Source organism: Cheilinus undulatus, linkage group 23 (assembly GCF_018320785.1).
Source record: "Cheilinus undulatus linkage group 23, ASM1832078v1, whole genome shotgun sequence".
Taxonomy (NCBI): Eukaryota; Metazoa; Chordata; class Actinopteri; order Labriformes; family Labridae; genus Cheilinus; species Cheilinus undulatus.
In genome coordinates, this window is record NC_054887.1 from 17,928,436 (window position 1) to 17,948,404 (window position 19,969).

Here is a 19,969-nt window from a genome sequence, read left to right on the forward strand (position 1 = left end):
ACACTGAATTGGCTTGGAGAGGACAACAAGGGTATGAAGTAGATTCAACAGAGGAAAAGACGAAAACCAAAGAGGAAGATAGAGTGGAAGGGAAAGATTTGAAGGTGAGTTACAAGAAAAGAGGAAAAAATATTTGATATCCTTATTGTATCACTTCTCATAGCATTAGTTAGCGATCATAACACCTTTTCTTAACCGTCTCTATCTTAACATTTGTTGTTCTAAAAAGTGTGTGCCCATGTTGTCATTAAGTGCTTTCAGGTTAATTATCTTCTTTTCACGGCTCCTGGATTCATTATGAATGTGTCATGTGTTTAAATGAATGGGCGTCCACTCTGTTTGGACATTTGTACCATGCCAGTTTGCAAGCTAGTTCAGTATAAAGAGACGAAAAACAATGAAGTTAAACTGAAATGACCTGAACTGTACTGGATGTGGAGGACCATTGATTAGCATGTTATTTCTACCCTCTGTCTGCTTTGATTATGGAGAAAAGCCAGTGATGGCTCCTCTGTCTTTCCTCCGCTTCTCCAACTCACCCTGATTACGAGGCGTGGGTCGGTGTGGAGGTGTTGATTGGGAATTGCAGTGTGCATTGTTTACAAATTTCTGGCATTTTGGATTGGCCAGCCTCTGGCTTCATGACACACCGACTCCTGCCAGCACACACACACAACTCCAATACACATCCACAGCCATGTAGACACAAGCAAATCAGCCTTTTGAAATCAAGATTTTAATGTGTAGGGCATAAGTTTTAGTAAAATTAGCTTTGTAGCTACTAACTTGCATACATCCAATACATAACACATTTTGAAAGTACAGTCTTGATGATGATGAGTAGGACAAGACACCAATGCAATACGATGTCATGGCCATGAATAAATAGTTGTTTTAATTTAAAAAACATATGCACTTCTCTAAATTCAAGATTTTCCTCCCTTTTTGATGCACGGTATCACCACATTATGACTTCTCATAGTGGCACATATAAGAAGAATACTGGTATTGTATTACTGGCAATGTATTGTATCGTGTGTTATCGTACTGTGTCAAAATGTACAGTACTGTACCTTATTGTACCGTAGCATATTGATCATCATATCACATCATATTGAACCGTAGTGTATCGTATCATCTTGCATTGTATCATATCATATTGGCATATCATATATTATCCCATACTATCGTATCATATTGTATTGTATGGTATAGTGTTGCGTGATGCATTAATGCAAGCAGGGACTAGTGAGCAGTTCATCGTCTTTAAATGGACCGCTGTGCTGTGAAAGAGCTGTGATTGACTGTTGGAGCTGGGAGGCAATAATTGGTGTCAACTGGCTATCAGCCAATCCCGGCTAGGAGTATGACTTGTGTGAACTAACTCTAAGCCTCATCAATATTAGATAGAATGAACTAGGGCAGAATGATTTAAAAAGTTCATCTGATTGCACTTATTGTTGCTCATATTGCAAATTTGATATCAATTGATTTATTGAATGGGGATTATTGTTTTTATGTCACTCGTTTTAATTAAGAAAATGTACATAAAACACGAAAAGGACCTTTTATTGTAAACCGTTTTATAAAGAAATGAGTTTATTTATTGCAACGTCTGTGATTTGTAAATTGCAGCATGCCGTATTGTGATTTAATCTCATTTTCCAGCCCTATATCATATCTTAATGTATATTATTGTATTGGTGTATTGCACCATTTTATATCATATCATATTGTGTCATATTGTTTAGTATTGTTTTGGTGTATTGTCTTAGTGTATTGTATAATATTGCATCATCATATTGTGTCATATTGGGTTGCTGTATCGTATAGTTTAGTATGGCATTATATCACATTAATTGGTATGGTGTTGTTATCCTAGGGATTCTCTCATCTTACCCTGGTCCAGTCCATTCTTGCTGCAAAAGCCTGTGCAATTTTACTAGACTTAGCCAAAGTAGCATTGAAGTGCAAACAACAAAGACTAAGCAGTTTGGAAGCTTTACAGGCATGTTAGGGTTACAACTTTTACAACTGCAAATACTTCAGTGCACAGCTCATGTTTCAATGAGTTTTGGTTTGGTTAAATGAAACAAAACAAAAAAAAACTAAACAGAGAAGTTAAATTCATCAGCTGTGTTGCAGGAAGGAGGGAAACTTCCAAGTGATGCTTCCAAGATGCAGCTAAACTCATGTAACCATGGTGCAGTTTATCATTAAGTAAATGATTTCAGAGGTGCTATGCTTGGTTTATAGAAGACCGTAAGAGAACATTTATCAGGAGAGTTATGAATGTAAAAGCTTCAAGCTTCACTGCAGACACTTTGAGCCACTGTATGATGTTACTTCACTGTGCAGTGCTACAAGCAACAGACTAAAAACTTAACAGATTGCACACCAGGGACTTGATTTCAGCTCCCGTCAAGGAACAAGTAACATGAATTAGCCATGGAAGTCACGTTTGGCTGTTTGCACATAAAACGCAGCTCATAGTCAATAAAGGCTCACTGTGACAGCAGAGGGTGAGAGATGCTGTTACATATGGCACACAGATGGTGATAACAGTTAAGTTTATATTTAGTATATGATAATACAACATCTTTGTACAAAGTTGGACGACACCTGATGCAGCTTTTCACATAAATGATTCACAGTCTTATTATGAATGTAGGCTATTACTATCACTATGCGCAGATAACCTAAATCTAGTTGATGGATCAGCACATCACTAGTATCAAAGCCTTTTGTACTGTATAGTATGTTTTAGTATAACATGGTATCATATTGTGTCTTATCATGGTATAGTACCATTTTGCATCTTAATGTATGTTATCCTTCAGTTCCCACTCCTTATACTGTACATTACTGTTGATACCATAATAATATATTTGCCACCAGTATCAGCACTTAAAAGCAGTCTGAGAAACAAAGACTAAAAGCAGAATATTCATTAGAATGTTATTACCACCTGTAGTGAAACCAGAGCAAAATGAAGAAAGGAAATCATCCCAGCAGGAAGCCTGCTTTAGAGAAAAGCTGCAGATGCTTGGCTGTTTACCCATGTGCTTTTATATTCCTATGTGCGTGCATGTGGGAGTGTTTAATTGTGTGTTTTGGCTGTTTTTTTTCCCGTGTCTTTGTGCTTGTATGGGAAGGAGAGAGTCGAGAGACCTGAACAAGGGCACAGTTATAACCATTGATCTGAGTTAAAACTAAGAAAGCTACTGCACTTCTTATAAAGACACACATACATGGGCACACACCCCTCTGTCTCATAAATTAGGAGGAAAGATGTGCAAACAGTGCCACCTTGTGGCTGAATGCATGCTTATTTACAATGTAACCCTGTAGAAACCTACAGCATGTCAGTTTTCAAGATCGAACCGTTAAAATGCAAATCTGCATGTGAGAGCATGAGTGTGAGTATGACAAGGTCCTATGGCGGTCTCGTGTCTCTCAGTCAGAAGTTTGGCAGCGATATCAGCCAGTGGGTCAAGGTCAAACACACACACCTCAACCCTCATACACAATTGGACACACACAGACCATCTGCTCAGAAACAGTTCAGTGGCTCGGCCTTTTTTCCACAGAACCGTGTGTCAGTGCAATGTCACATCTGTGTGTAGTCTCTGTGTGTGTATTGACTACACCCTTAACCTTGTCACTCCATTGATTGCCCCTCATGGTCCTAAATGCCTCTCTCTCTCTCTCTGTTTATGTTGATTTCTTGACAGAAGCAGAGATGAGATAAAGGTGATGTTTTAGTTGAGGCTTTTATCTCAAAAAGAGCAGAAGGCACAAAAGCTCCTCAAGAAAACAAAACAAAACAATAAAACTTTTTTAAAACTTAGTGTTGCCTGGCAACAGTCCACCCTTGCCTTTCAAGCCTGCTTTACTTAGCAACAGATTTAGCTACCTTAACTATGGATTAGAAATAAATAGCTTTCACTGATATGAAATATAACCACATGATCTTCGCTGCAAGGCTAAATTAACAAGTTACTTAAAAACCTTCATTTGAATGGATTTATATTGTACTGTGTAGTTTTTATGATTTCACTATAATCAAATTACTTAGTGCATGGCCCATTTTCTGATCCTGATTCCCAATCAGCACAATTACTGTCTGTTGGCTGAATTTGAACGAATGTTTCAAAAGTTGTTTTTCTAGTCCAGGTGAAGGACTGACAGCTTAAGGCCCTTATGCTAACAGCTCTAGCTGTATGTATTTATCCTTAATATCTATCATTTAAGCATTACCACTGGTTGCCATTGGATCCTTTGAAAAATACTGCATTTCTGCTGTCAAACACACAAAAAGATCTTTTTTTTGTTGGGATTTTGCAGAAGTATTTGATACCAAACCATATGTTACCATATTATAACATGACACGATTCAACTTAGCAGAATACAATATGAAACAGTATATGACAAAATCCAGTCCAGTCCAATGTAATACAATGGACTGCCAGATGATACGATAAGGTATGCTATACTATATTGTTCCTAAGCAAAAATTTTCTAAGACTCCAACACTAAATGCATTTTGAGCTGCTTCTACAAGAGAATCAACAGATGAAAACAATAGAAACAAACAATTTACATACAAACAGAGAAGTACACTCTTGTGTACACAACAAAGTACTCTATAATGCAAATAACCTTTAATGGACTATGGTACGATACGATGCAATGCACTATGACAGGGTACAGTAAAAAATGGGGTTGCACCGCAGCTGTTGCTTCCAAATCAGGGCCTTTCTGTGCCAAGTTTGAATGTTCTCCCTGTGCATGCTTAGGTTCTCTCCAGGTACTCCGGCTTCCTCCCACCACTAGAGACATGCTCGCAACTGTGAGTGTTTGCATACCTGTTTATCCCTATATGTCACCCCTGTGGTTGACTGGCAACTGGTCCAGGGTGTGCCCTGCCTCTCGCCCAATGACAGCTGGGATGAGCTTCAAACCCCTGCGATCCTGAAGGCGATAAGGGGTGTAGAAAATGGATGGATAGACAATACAAAATGTCACAGAAAGATACAATATGGCACAATATGGTTTGAAAAGGTACAACACTGTTTATAATGATAAAATAATGACAGGATACAATCTGACATGATACATGCACTACCATTCAAAACAATAGGAAATGATAAGTTAAAATATGTTTCATAATGGCATGACAATAAAGGGTATGCTACAACCCAATGCTAGGTGATGCTATGTGATGTGATATGTAATTTGATTGGCGCCCATGAACAGAGGCCGCAGTCCTTTACTCCCAGATCACAGGATCAGGTCCCAGTCCCTGTGCTATTTGGTGCATGTCATCCCTTACAGTCTCTCCACATTTTTCCTGTCTCTCTTCAGCTGTCCTATCGGAATAAAGGCAAAAAGCCCAAAGAATAATATTTAAAATCCTACTGAGATTAAGAAAATACATGATAAAGCTATTGCACAGCCTAAGGAAACCTTAACACAGTTTGATTGGTTGTTTTCTTGGGGTTCTTTTACATAAGAAGAAGGAAAAGCCTCTGGAACCTAAGATCCCTCACACTACACACAAATAAACATAAAGGCATGTCTGTTTGTACATGTAAATGTCTTGTATGTCTGGGACTGGGGCATCTAAGGTATGCAATTCCAGCACCCACATACAGTCCATACACAGACTAATAACAGACACTTACGAACACTAACGCACATACACTGGAGCTCGGGGCTGCCCATTGACCCGTGTAGGCAGGTTGCAGTGCTGTCATAACAACTAGCTAACTTAGAGGCCCCCTTAGCTCGTAGCTAGGCTAAACAGCAGCCTGACAGGCTCGTTGTAGAGATGCCCCAGAGTTCAGCCCATTGCACCCACCTGTCTGCTGCAGGAAATTACTACAGTGTGTGGGTGTACATGTGTGAATTGTACAGCAAGCTTGTGTACTGCATATTGTCCCGCCCCAGCTTCTGCATTTCTCTGAGATCCCCTATGGTGTGTGCGCATCTGCAAACAAACCGTCTTTGTGTGCGTGTGGAGGTGACAGTGCTGGGGTGTCTGCAGAGAATGTGGTAATAAGTACAGTTGACGGCCGTGTCAGGAGGTAGTGGGAGTCAACAGATAAAACTGTTTGTATTTAGGCCTGGCTTCAGTACGCTGTCACTTCATTCGGCTTCTGTCTCCCCTCCCTGTCACCTTGTGTCTCTCTCTTTATCTCTCTCTTCCTCCCCTCTCACTCCCTTTTTCTTCAATTTTCTCTCCCTGTCGTTTATCTTTTCCTCTTCGCTACCATCCTACCACCTGCACTGCCTCTGCTGAATTGTTTTCCTCCCTCTTCCCTTCTTCTTTCAGCCCCTCCCTTCCTCTGCTGCTTTTTTTCCCCCATGCGCAAGATGCAATATGATGAGACTGGTCTTTGCTGATGAAGCCTGCCTCTTCATACTGTCTGCGTGCATGTGTATGCTTGTGTCTATGTATTTGCATCTCACAGCATGATGACTGGTCTTTGCTGATCAAGCCAGGGAGATTGTGTATATATGTGTGCTTGTATCTGTGTGTGTTTGTTGTGCTTGGCGCAGCATGATAGGGCTGGTCTTTGCTGATGAAGCTTTAGTCTCAGTGTCTCTGCAGACCTTTCCTCATTACTAGAGGAGAGACAATTGTGCTGCAAGGGAAAGGAGGGGTTGGAAGAGATACTATGGACAGAGATTAAAAAATAGAAGTAAGTAAATATGGACTAAAACTGCACTGAAACTTAATTTACAAGCATCATTGTCCCATTTTCCTGTCAGGTTTATAAAAGAACTTTTTGTTCTTTTAAACCATGGCAACATTAATGAAATTTTCATGACTCATTTTCAAACAGTGGGAGAATTGTACAATTGAATCATCTAATTAGTAGTCCCATCAAATGCCTTTTCTCTGCAAAAGAGCACAGATATATGCAAAAGATGTAAAATAGATTGTTCAGTGGATGCTAGATGAAGCTAGCATTCCAACATTGGAAATAAAGAAGGGGAAGTCCCTCATGTCTGGACCATAGATTGTATAAAAGATGGAGAGCTTCCCACAAGTGAAGCCAAAACATCTGGAGCTTCACCCTCTGACTGGCTGCAGTAGGAGCTGGCAGAGCTTTATGACTGCAGCTATGTGACAGCAGTCTACCAGGAAGGTCATGGGTGAAACTTGTAGGTCTGAATACACATCAGTTCAGTTTAGTGAAACATGGTTTCTGTATTTGTAGTTAGTATTTAAAGTATGTGTTTTGGGCATTTAAATACCAAGTGTACCTATAGCACTTAGGTCCATTAGTAATCCTGGCTACCATTACACCATGAAGACAAAAGAACACTCCAAGCAACTCAGAGAAAAAGTTATTGAAAAGTGCACCAGGGCATGGATACAAGAAAGTTCGGTTAAATCCATCGTCAAGAAATGGAAGGAATGTGGCACATATGTAAATCTGCCTAGATCAGGCCGTCCTCACAAACTAAGTTACCATGCAAGAAGGAGACTAGTGAAAGAGACCACCAAGACACCTATGACTACTCTGAAGGAGTTACAAGCTTCAGCAGCTGAGATGAGTGAAACTCTGCATACAACTGTTGCCCACGTTTTCCGCCAGTCAAAGATTTATGGTGCCATGTTGCAAAAAACTCATTAAATCTCAGCTAGCGTTTGCCTAAATGTATGTGGGAGACTCCATGGTCAAGAGGAACAAAGTTCTTTGGTGTGATGAGACCAAAATGGTGCTTTTTGGCCATCACCAAACACTCCATATCCACAAACACATCATCCCCACTGTGAAGCATGGTGGTGGCAGCATCATGCTGTGGGGATGCTTCTCAGCAGTTGTTAGCAGTTGTTTTCCAGCAAGACATTGAACTGAAGCATATTGCCTATGGTGGGACAGACATTGTGATGCCATAGTGCACCCAGCTGTCGGATTATTGCTGTTTTGTCAAAAAGTTCATGTATGTTTTTGTTATTGGGGCGGGATATCAAGGCTTCAGCTTCACCATTCAGTTCCTTCTGTACAGACGCTGCCTCCAAAGCACGATGTGACAGTACCTGTTGCAGGTTGATTTTGCCTTCACTTTTGTACAACAGGAGGAGGTGTCGTTCAACTTGATATGTAGTCAGATGTTTGGACCTGTAGTTCATTAACACCTTCAGATTTAGATAACAGCTTTGTGTCTTTCTTTCTCGTTAACTGGTTCTTTCTGCCAGCCAATCACAAGCTCTCTTCACCTGTCAACTACAACTTTTACAGTTGTAGTTGACACATTTTTGTCTCCACACAACTAAACAAGCATAAACGTGGAACTAAATGACATGTCATAAATGCTACTTGTTTACCAAACACTGCTCTTTATAATCCCAAATTCAGCTGTTAAAAGTAACATCCAGCTTAATGACACCACCTGTATCATATGATCCTTTATGCTGACATTTAAAATGAGCGATCACATCAAGGGTAAGAGGCAACAGAAGGATTTTAAAGTCTGAGCTTTACAGCCTTGAGCCTGGGTAGATTGTTTTCCAAATGAGCAGTTTTACTTGTCCACACTAAATGGTGGGGTCAGTGTTTGGAACTGTATCCACTTTGAGAAGTATTTAAAAAGAAAAAGGTGAATTCTGAAATAGAGTGAGAGCGTACCATTTTAAAAAAGGGATAAAGAAAGGAGATTTGTTTCTGCAGCCTGGGTATTTCTTACCGCAGCAACAAGTCTTAGTTCTGGCTCATGGAAAGGTCCCTCCTCACCTCATCCCCCCAACCAGGCTAATGTGTTGCTCCAATTGCTGACAGAGGCAGCACATAATGACTTTAATATTGTACACACTGGAAATTAGGGGGAATGAATAGTGCTGATTCCTGTCTTTCCCTCACTTGTCTTCTCCTTTTCTTCTTTTCCCCCATGTTTCCCACTCTTTTCACTCTAAAACCATTGATGTATGCATCAGTCTGTCCTACGCAGCATCCACGCGTCATAAATTTACTTAATATTCTTTGTATGCAGGGAAAAGGGAGGGGGGCGACTAATTAAAATTTAATAGAAAGCACACCAAGGAGAAAAAGTGATGCACAGAGACGCAAGCTGATTACTAAAGCAGCGCTCTTATGGATGGTAGAAGCAGGTGGATATTTGTGAAATTAGCGAGGAGAAAGAAGCAGTGTGAGGGCCATAAAGAGGGAGAGACTTAAAGGAGGGCACCATCAAAACAACAATTCACAACAATTGGTTTTCTCTGGGAAAAAAAGGGATGCAGGTTTCATTAACTAGCTCTGTCTTTAATGGATAAAAAGAGGCGTGTGTGTTGTTTGTTTGTGTGTTAGCGTGCGAGTCTGTCGCTGGGGGTTCTTTCTCGAAGGCGGGGTGCCGAGAGATTTTAATCTTATTAACAGCCCTTACCCTGTTTGGCAAATGGCTTTCCAACTGCTTGGGTAATGAACTGTTTGAAAGTGTTTTCAGCACACGCTAACATACATCACTCAGACACATCGCACATGCACACAGTTTCACACAAACACTCCTTCCTCTTACTCTTTCTGAGTCTGCCCCCTCCCCTTCATACTGAACACAGGCCAGATTGCCAGCTGTCTTCACGACTCACACACTAAGAAGCAGATGACAGCAGAGCTCACTTTCTTTCTGTTTTGACTACAGAGAGAAGACGCTCAGTGGATTTAACGCCACATCACCAGTTTAAAATGAGCATCAGTAGACCTGCTTTTAACAAATCCTTAGCTGTATTTTCCCTAAATGCATCACTACCAAGTGAATTATAGGTGCTATTACACTGTACTTAAGCCTGTTTTACTGCTCTGATGAGATATTTTTATTTCCTCTAGCCTGCTGCTGCATCAATAGATGGATTCTAATTCTTTTCAGGTACTTTTTCTTTTGTTAACACACTTTTAGACTGAAGAAAAATGTACAAGTACAGTGTCAGTGCCTGTCAAAGTCATACCTTCAGTTTGCAGCTGGTTTATTTGCTTCCCACCGTGTGCATAACTTAGTCTACCAGAAGGCTTTCCTTAATCAAAAGACAGAGTTCAGCCTACGCAATTTCAACAAAAGTACTTGGAGATAATTTCTACTGGAAACAGTCAACTTCACTAGGTTTTAAATGTCCATCCATCATCATTTTTGCACAATGCACAGCCTGTCTCAGCTCCCACTGGGCGACAGGCAAATTAATGGTCCTCTGACTGAACACCGATCCATCACATGGCGAACAAGTAAAGACAGACGCACATTCACAACATATTTGACTCCTAAATCCTCTTAATTTGCATGTTTTTCAACCAAGAAGCCATAGAGAATAACTGTAAAAGACAACAAACTGAAAGACTTTTCGCAGATGCATAAAACTCATGGAAACTTTCGGAAACTTTCAGGACAAGCTACGTTTGTGAAGGCAAACGGATGAATTTTTCTGCCTATCAATCCATTTTATTTCTATCAGTTTGTTAAATCCACACAAGATGCTTGTGATGCAGTTGTGTGAATGTCGCAGATGTTATTTAGGACAATTCCTACAACTGCAAAAGAGGTCTGGCTGCAGATCTCTTGCAGACCATTACTGTGAGACCTGACAGAGGGGAAGGAACATAATTTACTGGTACAACATTTTAGAAGTTTTTTTTTTTTTTTTTTTTTGGCAATTCAGCTTTACTCATAAACATCTGGCAGTTTTATTCATGAAAGTAAACACAATGCAGACATTACAGACTAAGCAACATTTCTTAAATAAAATAGAAAAAAAGGTCAGAGGTGTAATCCCTGATTGAATTATGTATGGATCTGTTTTAGAAGTAGCTATGCAAATGGTGGCTCGCTTTTGCTTTGTTAGCTTTAGCTAAAGTGAACATAGCTTTGCAAGTAGCGTAGTTATTATTACTACGTAAGCCAATGTGGCAAACAAAGCTAAAGCAAACAAACACTTGCTTAGCTACTTCTTAAATGGGTGTAGCTTCATCAAACATAACATAATCTAACATAGCTTATGTAGCTTAATTTGCTTTAGCTACGTTAGTTATGTAGCTGCATTACATGCATAGCTTAAATAGATTATGTAGCTTTGTTAACTTTAGATTAGCTACCTTAGCTTCATATCTTCATTATCTACATAGCTAAAATATCATTAGCTTCAGATTCAGCCATATTAGCTACAAAAGCTACACTACATAGCTTCATTAGCTTTAGCTATGGTAGTTATGTTTACAGTTTTTTCATGTAGCTACATTGGCTACATAAGCCAATGTAGCTAAATTAGCTTTAGCTAAAGCTAATGAAGTAAAAGCAAACTAGTGTTTGCATAGCTACTTCTAAAACAGGTCTAGGTTAAGCAAACATAGTATAATCTAACATAGCTTGCATAGCTTTGTTTGCTTTAGCTGCATTAGTTATGTAGCTTTATTACCTACATAGCTTAGATAGATTAAGTAGCTTTGGTAGCTTTAGGTTTAGCCATGTTAGTTTCATAGCAATGGTACCTACGTAGCTAACTTATCATGAGCTTTAAATTTAGCAAGGTTCGCTGAGCTACCTATGTCGCTAATATATCATCATTAGTTTTAGATTTAGCTACATTAGACACATTAGTTATAGCTTGATTAGCTTTAGCCACCATAGTTGCATTAGGGTGATTTCATGTCAAGCTATTTCTTGAAAGCAGACTGTTTACTCGACTTTATGAAATGTTTTGTTGTGAGATTTTGAAGGTCAGGTTATTTACTTTTAACTCCTAGTAGCCTAGCCCTAACCAGAAGTTTAATCTAACGTTATTTTTAAAGTTTTAGGGTGTTTTTCGGTTCTGTCAGAGGCAGCATCTCACAGTTGTGGTCTGCAAGAGGGGGAGTCCGAGATCTGTGGTCTAGCTACGGTCTGCAGCTAGACTGTGTTGATAACTGCTGCACAAGTGCACATGCTGCAAAACAGCTTTGTGACTGCTCCATCCAGCCAGCGAGCCAGCCTTCTTGCCTTCCTGCCGTCTGCTTATATGGGGCTGGGTCACACACACATCCCTTTCCCAAGTGGCATTTTCTAGCTTCTCCTGGGAGATACCTAGATTGTCCCAGGCCAGGTGGGATATGTAATTTTTCTGACCCGAGGTCTCCTCCCAGTAAGACATGCTCGGAAGACCTTTGCAGTGAGGCAACCAGGAGGCATCCTAATCAGATGCCCGTTCCACCTCTGCTCCCTCCTTTGGTGCAAAGTAGCATCAGCTCTACTCAGAGGTTCCCCCTGGATGTCTGAGCTCTACCCTATCTCTAAAGCTGAGCCAGCCACCCCTCAAGAGTACACTTATTTCAGCCGCTTGTTTCCATGATCTTATTCTTTGAGTCAATACCCAAAGCTCTTGACCCAAGGTGTGAATTGGAATGAAGATAGACTGAAAAACTGAAAGCTTTCTGCTGAGCTACATCTTTACTCTGAAGACCGGATCAAGTATCTTCAATACTGCCAATGTTGCACTAATCTACTTGTCAGTCTCACACAGTCCACTCTACCCCCACTTGTGAACAAGACCAAGGGATACTGGAACTCCTTTACTTGTGGTAAAGACTAACTCCAAATTTGAGAGAAAAATCCACCGCTTTCATAACCTCAGACTTGGAGGTGCTTACCCTCAGCTAAAGAATCCTACAGAACCACATCATCTGCAAAAAGCAGAGTTGAAATTCGGATATTGCCAAACAGGAACCACATAGCATGCTGTTCTGAAAAGGCTACAATTTATACATATCTACTGTTGAGAAGTTTGTGATAATTATGCTCTTGGAAAGTAATGCTTCCTGTGTTTGTTGCTGAAAATCAAGAGTTTCTTCCTCTGTTTATCCATCTCTTACTGGGAGACCAGGATGTATATTTTGTAGAGGGAAGCCTTCTGTTTAAATCTTCTTCCCCAAACAAAAGAAATCAACACTTTACAATAGTTATGGGTCTTTTTTTCGACACACAACAAGATGATTTGCCTCAAGCATGCAGGCGATTACCAAGAATAAAAAAGGTAATGCTTTCAAGCTGATATTCTGTGTTGATCTAATGGAAACTGCACTCAGAGCTGAAATAAAGAAAGAGGCTAACATTCAGACAAAGTCAAGACAAACAGACAAATACACTTCACATTTCGTTCAGAGATTAAACCAAAGTGGGACCAATCTTCTCAGCGCATTCTCCTGCCTTTCTTTTGTCACGCCCCCCGGTTAAGGAGTGAACCAATGTGACCCTCATCAATATTGACAAGCTTTTTCATGAAATGAGCTCAGGGAAGGAAAAATGAACAAGACCTTGGAGAGAAATTGAGAGCAGGCTGGAGAGTGAGACAGAATGCAAATGCTTCGTTGCTTGGATGGCCAAGGGCATTTACTTGCAAGGGGAAGGCCAAAAAAACAGATATTATGCACATCTATTCCTCACTCATCCTTTCAGTCATCACTCTTCTTCCTCTCTTTTTTTACCTCTACATTTGCACCCCTCCATTAGTCTTTCTAGGTCTTTTTCTGCTGTTGAATCCCCACTATGACAGCACATAAAACACCTTGGAACAGAAGCTCCCCAAGTGCTCATTAACGCCTCGTTAGCACCGAAAATGATCATTTGAAGAAGAGAATGGGTCCTGGATGGGTGGAGGAGCTAAACACGCAAGATAAAAATATCTTTTCTTACCGAAGTGCCTTTTTACCGCACTATATCAGAAATCTCAAAGACTTGAATCCATTTACTTTAATTTTTCACAAGCGCAATAGAAAGTGTAACCATCTTTCTCTTTTTTATGCACAAAATAACAAACCACTCCTATTATCTCTGCTGTCAAACAAAAAAGATTAGTAAACAGGTGGACCTTGCTTTTTTTTTTTTTTTCCAACCACAAATCCTCAGAAGCTTTTCCTCAGCCTAACACCGCCACAGCTACAATTCTCTCTCTTCACTAAAGGACTGCACTCACAGAGCAACTAGAGCCACAACTGTTCAGTGACTGGCATCTGCCCTTGACCGAGGTGGCTGGTTTAAGCTAAGCATTTTCTCCTCAAACACCTCTCATGAGGACACAACATAAGGAACAAGGTCAATGTAAAAGCAAAGTGAAGGAATAGACAAATATATACCCACACATTTACACGCTTTAACTGGCCTACTTCTACCTAAATCACATATACATGAAGTTATAACAAATGTTTTTTCAAACATTATAACCATGTGTCAGCATACAGCTCTTTGCATTTACTTCCATGAATTTAAGTCATGCAACCTGTGTTAAAATGACAGACACAAACATAATCTTTACTGGAGCTGCCTGAAGATCTTAGAGACAGGATTGTTGCAAGGCACAGATCAGGGAAAGTCTATAAAAAATATGTTGCACTGAAGGCTCCCAAGAGCACAGAGGCCTCTATAATTTGAAGAAGTTCTGCACAACCAGAACTCTTTCAAGAGCTGGCCACCCAGCCAAGCTGAGCGACTCGGGGAGAAGAGCCTTAGTAAGACAGGTAATGAAGAACCTGATGGTCACTCTGACTGAGTTCCTAAGATCCTGTGTGGAGATGGGACAAAGTTCACAAAGGACAAACAAGACTGCAGCCCGCCACTGATCTAGACTGAAATGCAAAACACATAAAAGCCCACTTTGAGTTTATAAAGATCTCCATGTGAAAGCCAAGCGGGCCTTCATATGTTTTGCACAACTGAAGGGACCTCAATACTTTCTGAATGCACTGTGCATACATAAATGACAAACCAGCAAAACCTATGTGCTTAGAAAACAAAGGGAAAGTGTGGGAAGGTGTGCATCAGTAAATCCTTAAAGGATACTTAAAATCATCTTTATTTGGCTAGTCCTTGAACACACAGTAAATAAATTCCACTACCTCGGTAAAACCAACATGGCAAATAGAAAACAACATTGCTCAGCTCTGTTCAAAACCTTGCTAACTTATTTTTCTGAATTAAGACATCTGCCCAACAAAAACAGCACTTCATTACAATGTACTTACAAAACTGTAAACCACTGTTTTGGTTGCACTTATGAGTTTCACGTAGTGAGGAAGAATAATAGTTAAAAATGGCCTCCCTTGTTAGCAATGCTACTTGCAGTGATCCTATTGTATCCCAAAATCCCTCTAGTGGCAGAAGCTTGTTCCATCACTGTTCAGCAGCACAGTTAAACAATAATTTAAATTGGTTAACCATTATTCTGTTAACAAATATGTCAGTGTCGTTCTAAGTTCATTTGCTGACTCTGCTATCATAATTTAATCCTGAAGTTAATTATTTAATCCTTATGAAAGTCTAACGGTCCACCCCTAATCCCTCAGTGTGTTTTCTCATTCCAAAAATTACTTACAAAACTGCTGTGTGTACATGTCCTTCCATATATTGCTAGAAAGCTTCCTTTGGTCCCAACTATTTCAAGATTCAATACAACCAGCAGACCTCAAACCCCTAACTGTAGAGTCATTAAAGCTTAACCATTGGATGGTCAACTATTCTCTCCTGATCATATTGGTCCAGTGCATCAGAGACTGTCCCCACGATCCAAAACAAGTAAAAGTTTTTATCTAAACACATTACATTAATAAAGACTTCCTCAAATCTACAGTTAATAGAAAATTGTTTTATTCAGTCTGGTGGACCTCTGGAAGTGCCCAACAGCATGTAAGTGAAGTGTCATTTCACAATAAAAGCACCCGGGCATTTAGCTGGTGTTTTCTTAAGTATTTGAGACCGTATGCTCTAGCTTTGAAAATGACATCAGCATAACTGGATTTAATGCAAGTAGAAGGTTTAAATAATCATTTATCACATAAACTCACGTATTAAAAACGTAATGATAATTTATGATTGAGTCTACAAGGCTAGGCTATCAAGTCTACAAGTTCTCCCAATCAACTGCTTAAAATAAAAGTTTTAAGCTCTCGTCTTTCATTTAGAATTCCTACTTAGCTGTTCTACTTCAAATCACATACAGCAAACATCATGGGCTGTGTGATGATGCAGGGGTTAGGGCTGTTACCTCAGCAAGAAGGTCCTGGTTTGATTCTTAGTCAGTTCTGGGGCACAGGTGACCTACTGGTTAAAGGCGCGCCCCATGTATGTGGTTGGCCCGGGTTTGAATCCGGCCTGTGGCACTTTCCTGCATGCCTCTCCCCAGCTCTCTCATGCCTGTTTCCAATTCTATCCAATGTCCTCCAATATCAATAAAGGCATAAAAAGCCCAAAAATAAAGCTTAAAAAACAAGGGATCTTTCTCTCTGGCGGTTGCATGTGAATTTGTTGGTCATCTCCAGGTATTTTAGCTTCCTCCCACAGTCTTGTTTAGTCAATTGGTGACTCTAAATTGTTGTTGTTGAGTTATTGTTTTTATCTGCATGTCAACCCTGTGATTGACTGGTGAGTAGTCCATTAACCCGCCTCTTACTCAGTAATAGCTCGGATTGGCTCCAGCCCCCTGCGGCCCCAAAAGCGGTATAGATAATAGATGGATGGATACAAAACATTACACCTAACTTTTGTGCAAACAGTATTGTATTTTTGGCATCCATTTGGTTCCATTTACTTCTATACAATACATTAATTTATCAAAATACTAAATTGAAAACATGCAGCATTATGTTTTGACAAAGGAGGAAGCAATAGCACAATCCTCTCTAGTTTGAATTACACATTTCATAGACGTTTGAACATTCAACACATATTTTCATATCAAACAAAAATGACTGGAGATTAATCAAAGTTTTGAAAGAGAAGAGGAAAAACAACATGGCAATATCATGTAGTTTTTAGAGAATGCATTTAAAAATGGGTTGAAATTCAAAAATATAGTGATGAAATCTTTAAAATGACTGCAAAACAGCTGAAAATTAACCTTGTGGTGAATTATTTCTTAGACGTATCAAACATTGTTCTAAATCCAGAACTAAAACAACGGATAGAAATGCTGAAATAGTCCTTTTAAGTACGTCTAGATAAAATTAATATATTTGTTTTTATGTTCTTATGTATTCTAAATCCTGTGGCCCTCTTTTACAAACTTTATTTAAAAGTACGTAGCTGTAACATTCAGTGGATCTCTATAGAATTAGATTGGTCTCATAGCCAGGGGCTTAAAACCATGAAATATACTCTTTTCTGCAGCTGCTGCTGTTTACACTATCCTTCAAACACACCCACAAAAACGTTCCCAAAGGTATCTGACCTGTTTTGCCCTCAAGAAAAGAAAAATTGTCCGTCCTGCATCCCAACGCATCCCTGAGCAGCATCTAAACTCTGGCAGTGTAAATGTTATTAGGTACCCTTCCACAAGAATCCAGTCATAACCAAATGCTGTCTGCTCCTGGGAATTTATTCTGACTGTTGCGTCCATATGCTCATGTACAGTAGGCGTACCCTTTAATATCTACTTACAAATACATGGAGACAACCAATATGAAGAAAAAACACAAGGTCCCTCTTCCATGAGGCATATTTGACCTTTTATGCCTGTAAATGTGTAATTCGTCAGCTCTTTCTCCCCTTTCGTGCTCCTTCTTCATCAGTATGTACTCCATGCTTTGTTTTAATGGCCTGTTGTGGCATTAGGTCCTGGTTAAAGAGCTATTAATTCTACACACACCTCCTTCCTGTTTTGGCTCTGTCAACAGCATTTCATTAAAACACTCTCAGTAGTTTGCAGCTGAATGTTTTCCCTCCACCACCAGCTCCCGGTTGTGGTGGCAGGGTGAGGTCCTTGAAGTCCTTTTTAAGGAAATTGGGCTTGACAGCAACATCAGTTAGCTTCACATCTTGTGTTTTCCCCTCTTTGTTGCTGTGTTTCCTTTTGATTCTGTGCTGGAATTATGCAAAACAGTGGTTTATGAAGTGTTATTAACCTTCCTTTTTATGTCCCTCCTGTTGCTGTTTTTTTCCTCTGCAGGCAGTACTACGAAATGCTTTACAACACCGCGGATGAGCTGCTGAATCTGGTGGTGGACCAAGGCGTCCGTTACACCGAGCTGGAGTACATCAATGCCTTGTCCTTGCTCCATCGCAGCCAGACGGGCGTGGGCGACCTGAGCACCCAAAACATCCGGCTGCAGAGGCTAAAGGAGATAATCTGCGAGCAGGCGGCCATCAAACAGGCCACCAAGGACAAGAAGATCACTACAGTGTAATGGGCAGGGAGAGGTGAACAACATGAGAAAATAAAGATGTGCTTACTTCAGATTTCTCTTGCAGGACCATATAAAGGAAAGAATATGGGTCATGTATGCAAGGATAAGAGAAAAAGTAGAAGATTTTCAGGAATTGGGTTAAGAAATACTAAAATAGAGGCTTTCTTTCTGTGATAGAAAATGTGTCTTCTCCGTTTCATATCAATGGCTGACATAGATGTGCTTTATTCCAGCCCTGGGTTTGTAGATAATATATATATATATATATATATATATATATAAAAGCCTAGGCAGCACTCTAATTGGGAAGTGAGGTGACAACTTACAGAACTGCAAACTCTACAAGTCTACTCCCTATAATATCTCTCTTTCAAAAGGAAACCTATAACGTCAATTTTTCCTTTTTTAGGAGACAAGAAGTGCAGCATTCATGTGACTCTAACAGCCCCTCGCTCACCATGACTCCAGCTTACGGATAAAAGCCGATTGTTTTGGACACTCAACCAAACTTAGCCCCCAATCTCATCTCATTTTCTTATTAGATCTAAACTGCTGCTCTCAATTACACCTCCATCTCTCCTCTCCTGGCAGCCCCCATGGGCCCACTGATTCTGTCTGCAATAACAGATGCCAGATTAGACTGTCTGAATGAGGCCACATCTCCCGCCTGCTGCCAATTTGGGTCGGTCCCTAAAGATTTCCCTCGCCGAGAATTGTATCATATCTATGCCTGTTAAAATCTGTTTATCTGTCTTTTTTTCCCTAGAATAGCTTAAGCTGTAAAGTTGTGCAGGGAGTGGAGAGAGTTGGGGCTGTTTTGTACAAATTTTACATACACACCTCACTTATGACTTTTTTTTGCTGATTTTGCGTTAAAAAGCATATCCCTAATAAAAGAAGCAAACAAATGTGTGGGGGGATAAAATTCATCCATCATTCAAGCTCTGTAAACAGAAACACTTTAATTTGTATTCTTTATTTTTTCTTTCCCAAACGAACCTAAACATATAAACCCAAGAGATGATCACAAATCATTCCCCTCCCTGTTTTTAGTTCATTAACTTGGAAGTGAAGTACTTAACAAGAAGAGAAGAGAGGGGGAATGGGAGACTTGTCAATACAGCGGGCTCTCTGCTGGTCTCCCCGAAGCCCACAGAGCAATCCATCATAATGACACATAGGCTGGGATCGATGGGAAAACAACCGAGGAGCTGCTGAGGGGTTTGCCTAACACTCTGAAACGAACACTCGGTGTAAAATCTCAAATCTGCTCATTCAGCTGTTCACTTCAGAGCTACATTTGTACTGCTATACATGGGCAACTTTAATGCAATGTTAACCATCTGTTTAACATCACACATAGGAGCTCTTATTCTATTATGACACTACAAAAAGGAACTAATGTGTTATGAAGACTCAGAGTGAACCACTCCTGCTGTCCATGCTTTAATTCAGAAAAGGGATTTTTTTTTTTTTTTTTAACTTTTGAGGCATAACAAAACTAATATGCTTTTCTAGCCATGTTTTCCTTGCAATTAACCTTTATATTCCATGTTTCTTTCCAGTAATTTCAATGTATCAAGTTAGAATGTATTAAAGTCACTGAAGGGTATTAGTCAGTGCTATCTAAAAATGGTCTGAAATGTTTGTCTACCCTAAATCAAGCACTCATGATTTGTCAATTCATATACCTACACACTGAAATAATAAATCCTTCAAACCCACATCTTGTTTTGTGTATTTTGTAGTTTCCCCTTGTGTAGTTGCATAACAAGTCATATTTTCCACTGCATGTAGTGACACCTCTTCTACAAATGACAGCACA

General features: G+C 39.9%; 1 protein-coding gene across 3 annotated transcripts in view; it reads left to right on the plus strand.

Moving 5' to 3' along the window:
* Window positions 1–19,868, plus strand: part of exoc4 (exocyst complex component 4) — a 187,452-nt gene extending 167,584 nt beyond the window's left edge. For 2 of the 3 annotated variants that reach the window (XM_041780750.1, XM_041780754.1), the window contains exon 20: window positions 17,907–19,868. In XM_041780750.1, the coding sequence (XP_041636684.1) occupies window positions 17,907–18,144 (238 nt within the window). In that variant the 3' untranslated portion in view covers window positions 18,145–19,868. The remainder of the gene's footprint in view (window positions 1–17,906) is intronic. The other variant, XM_041780753.1, reaches the window with a different exon arrangement.
* The last annotated feature ends 101 nt before the right edge of the window (window positions 19,869–19,969 follow it).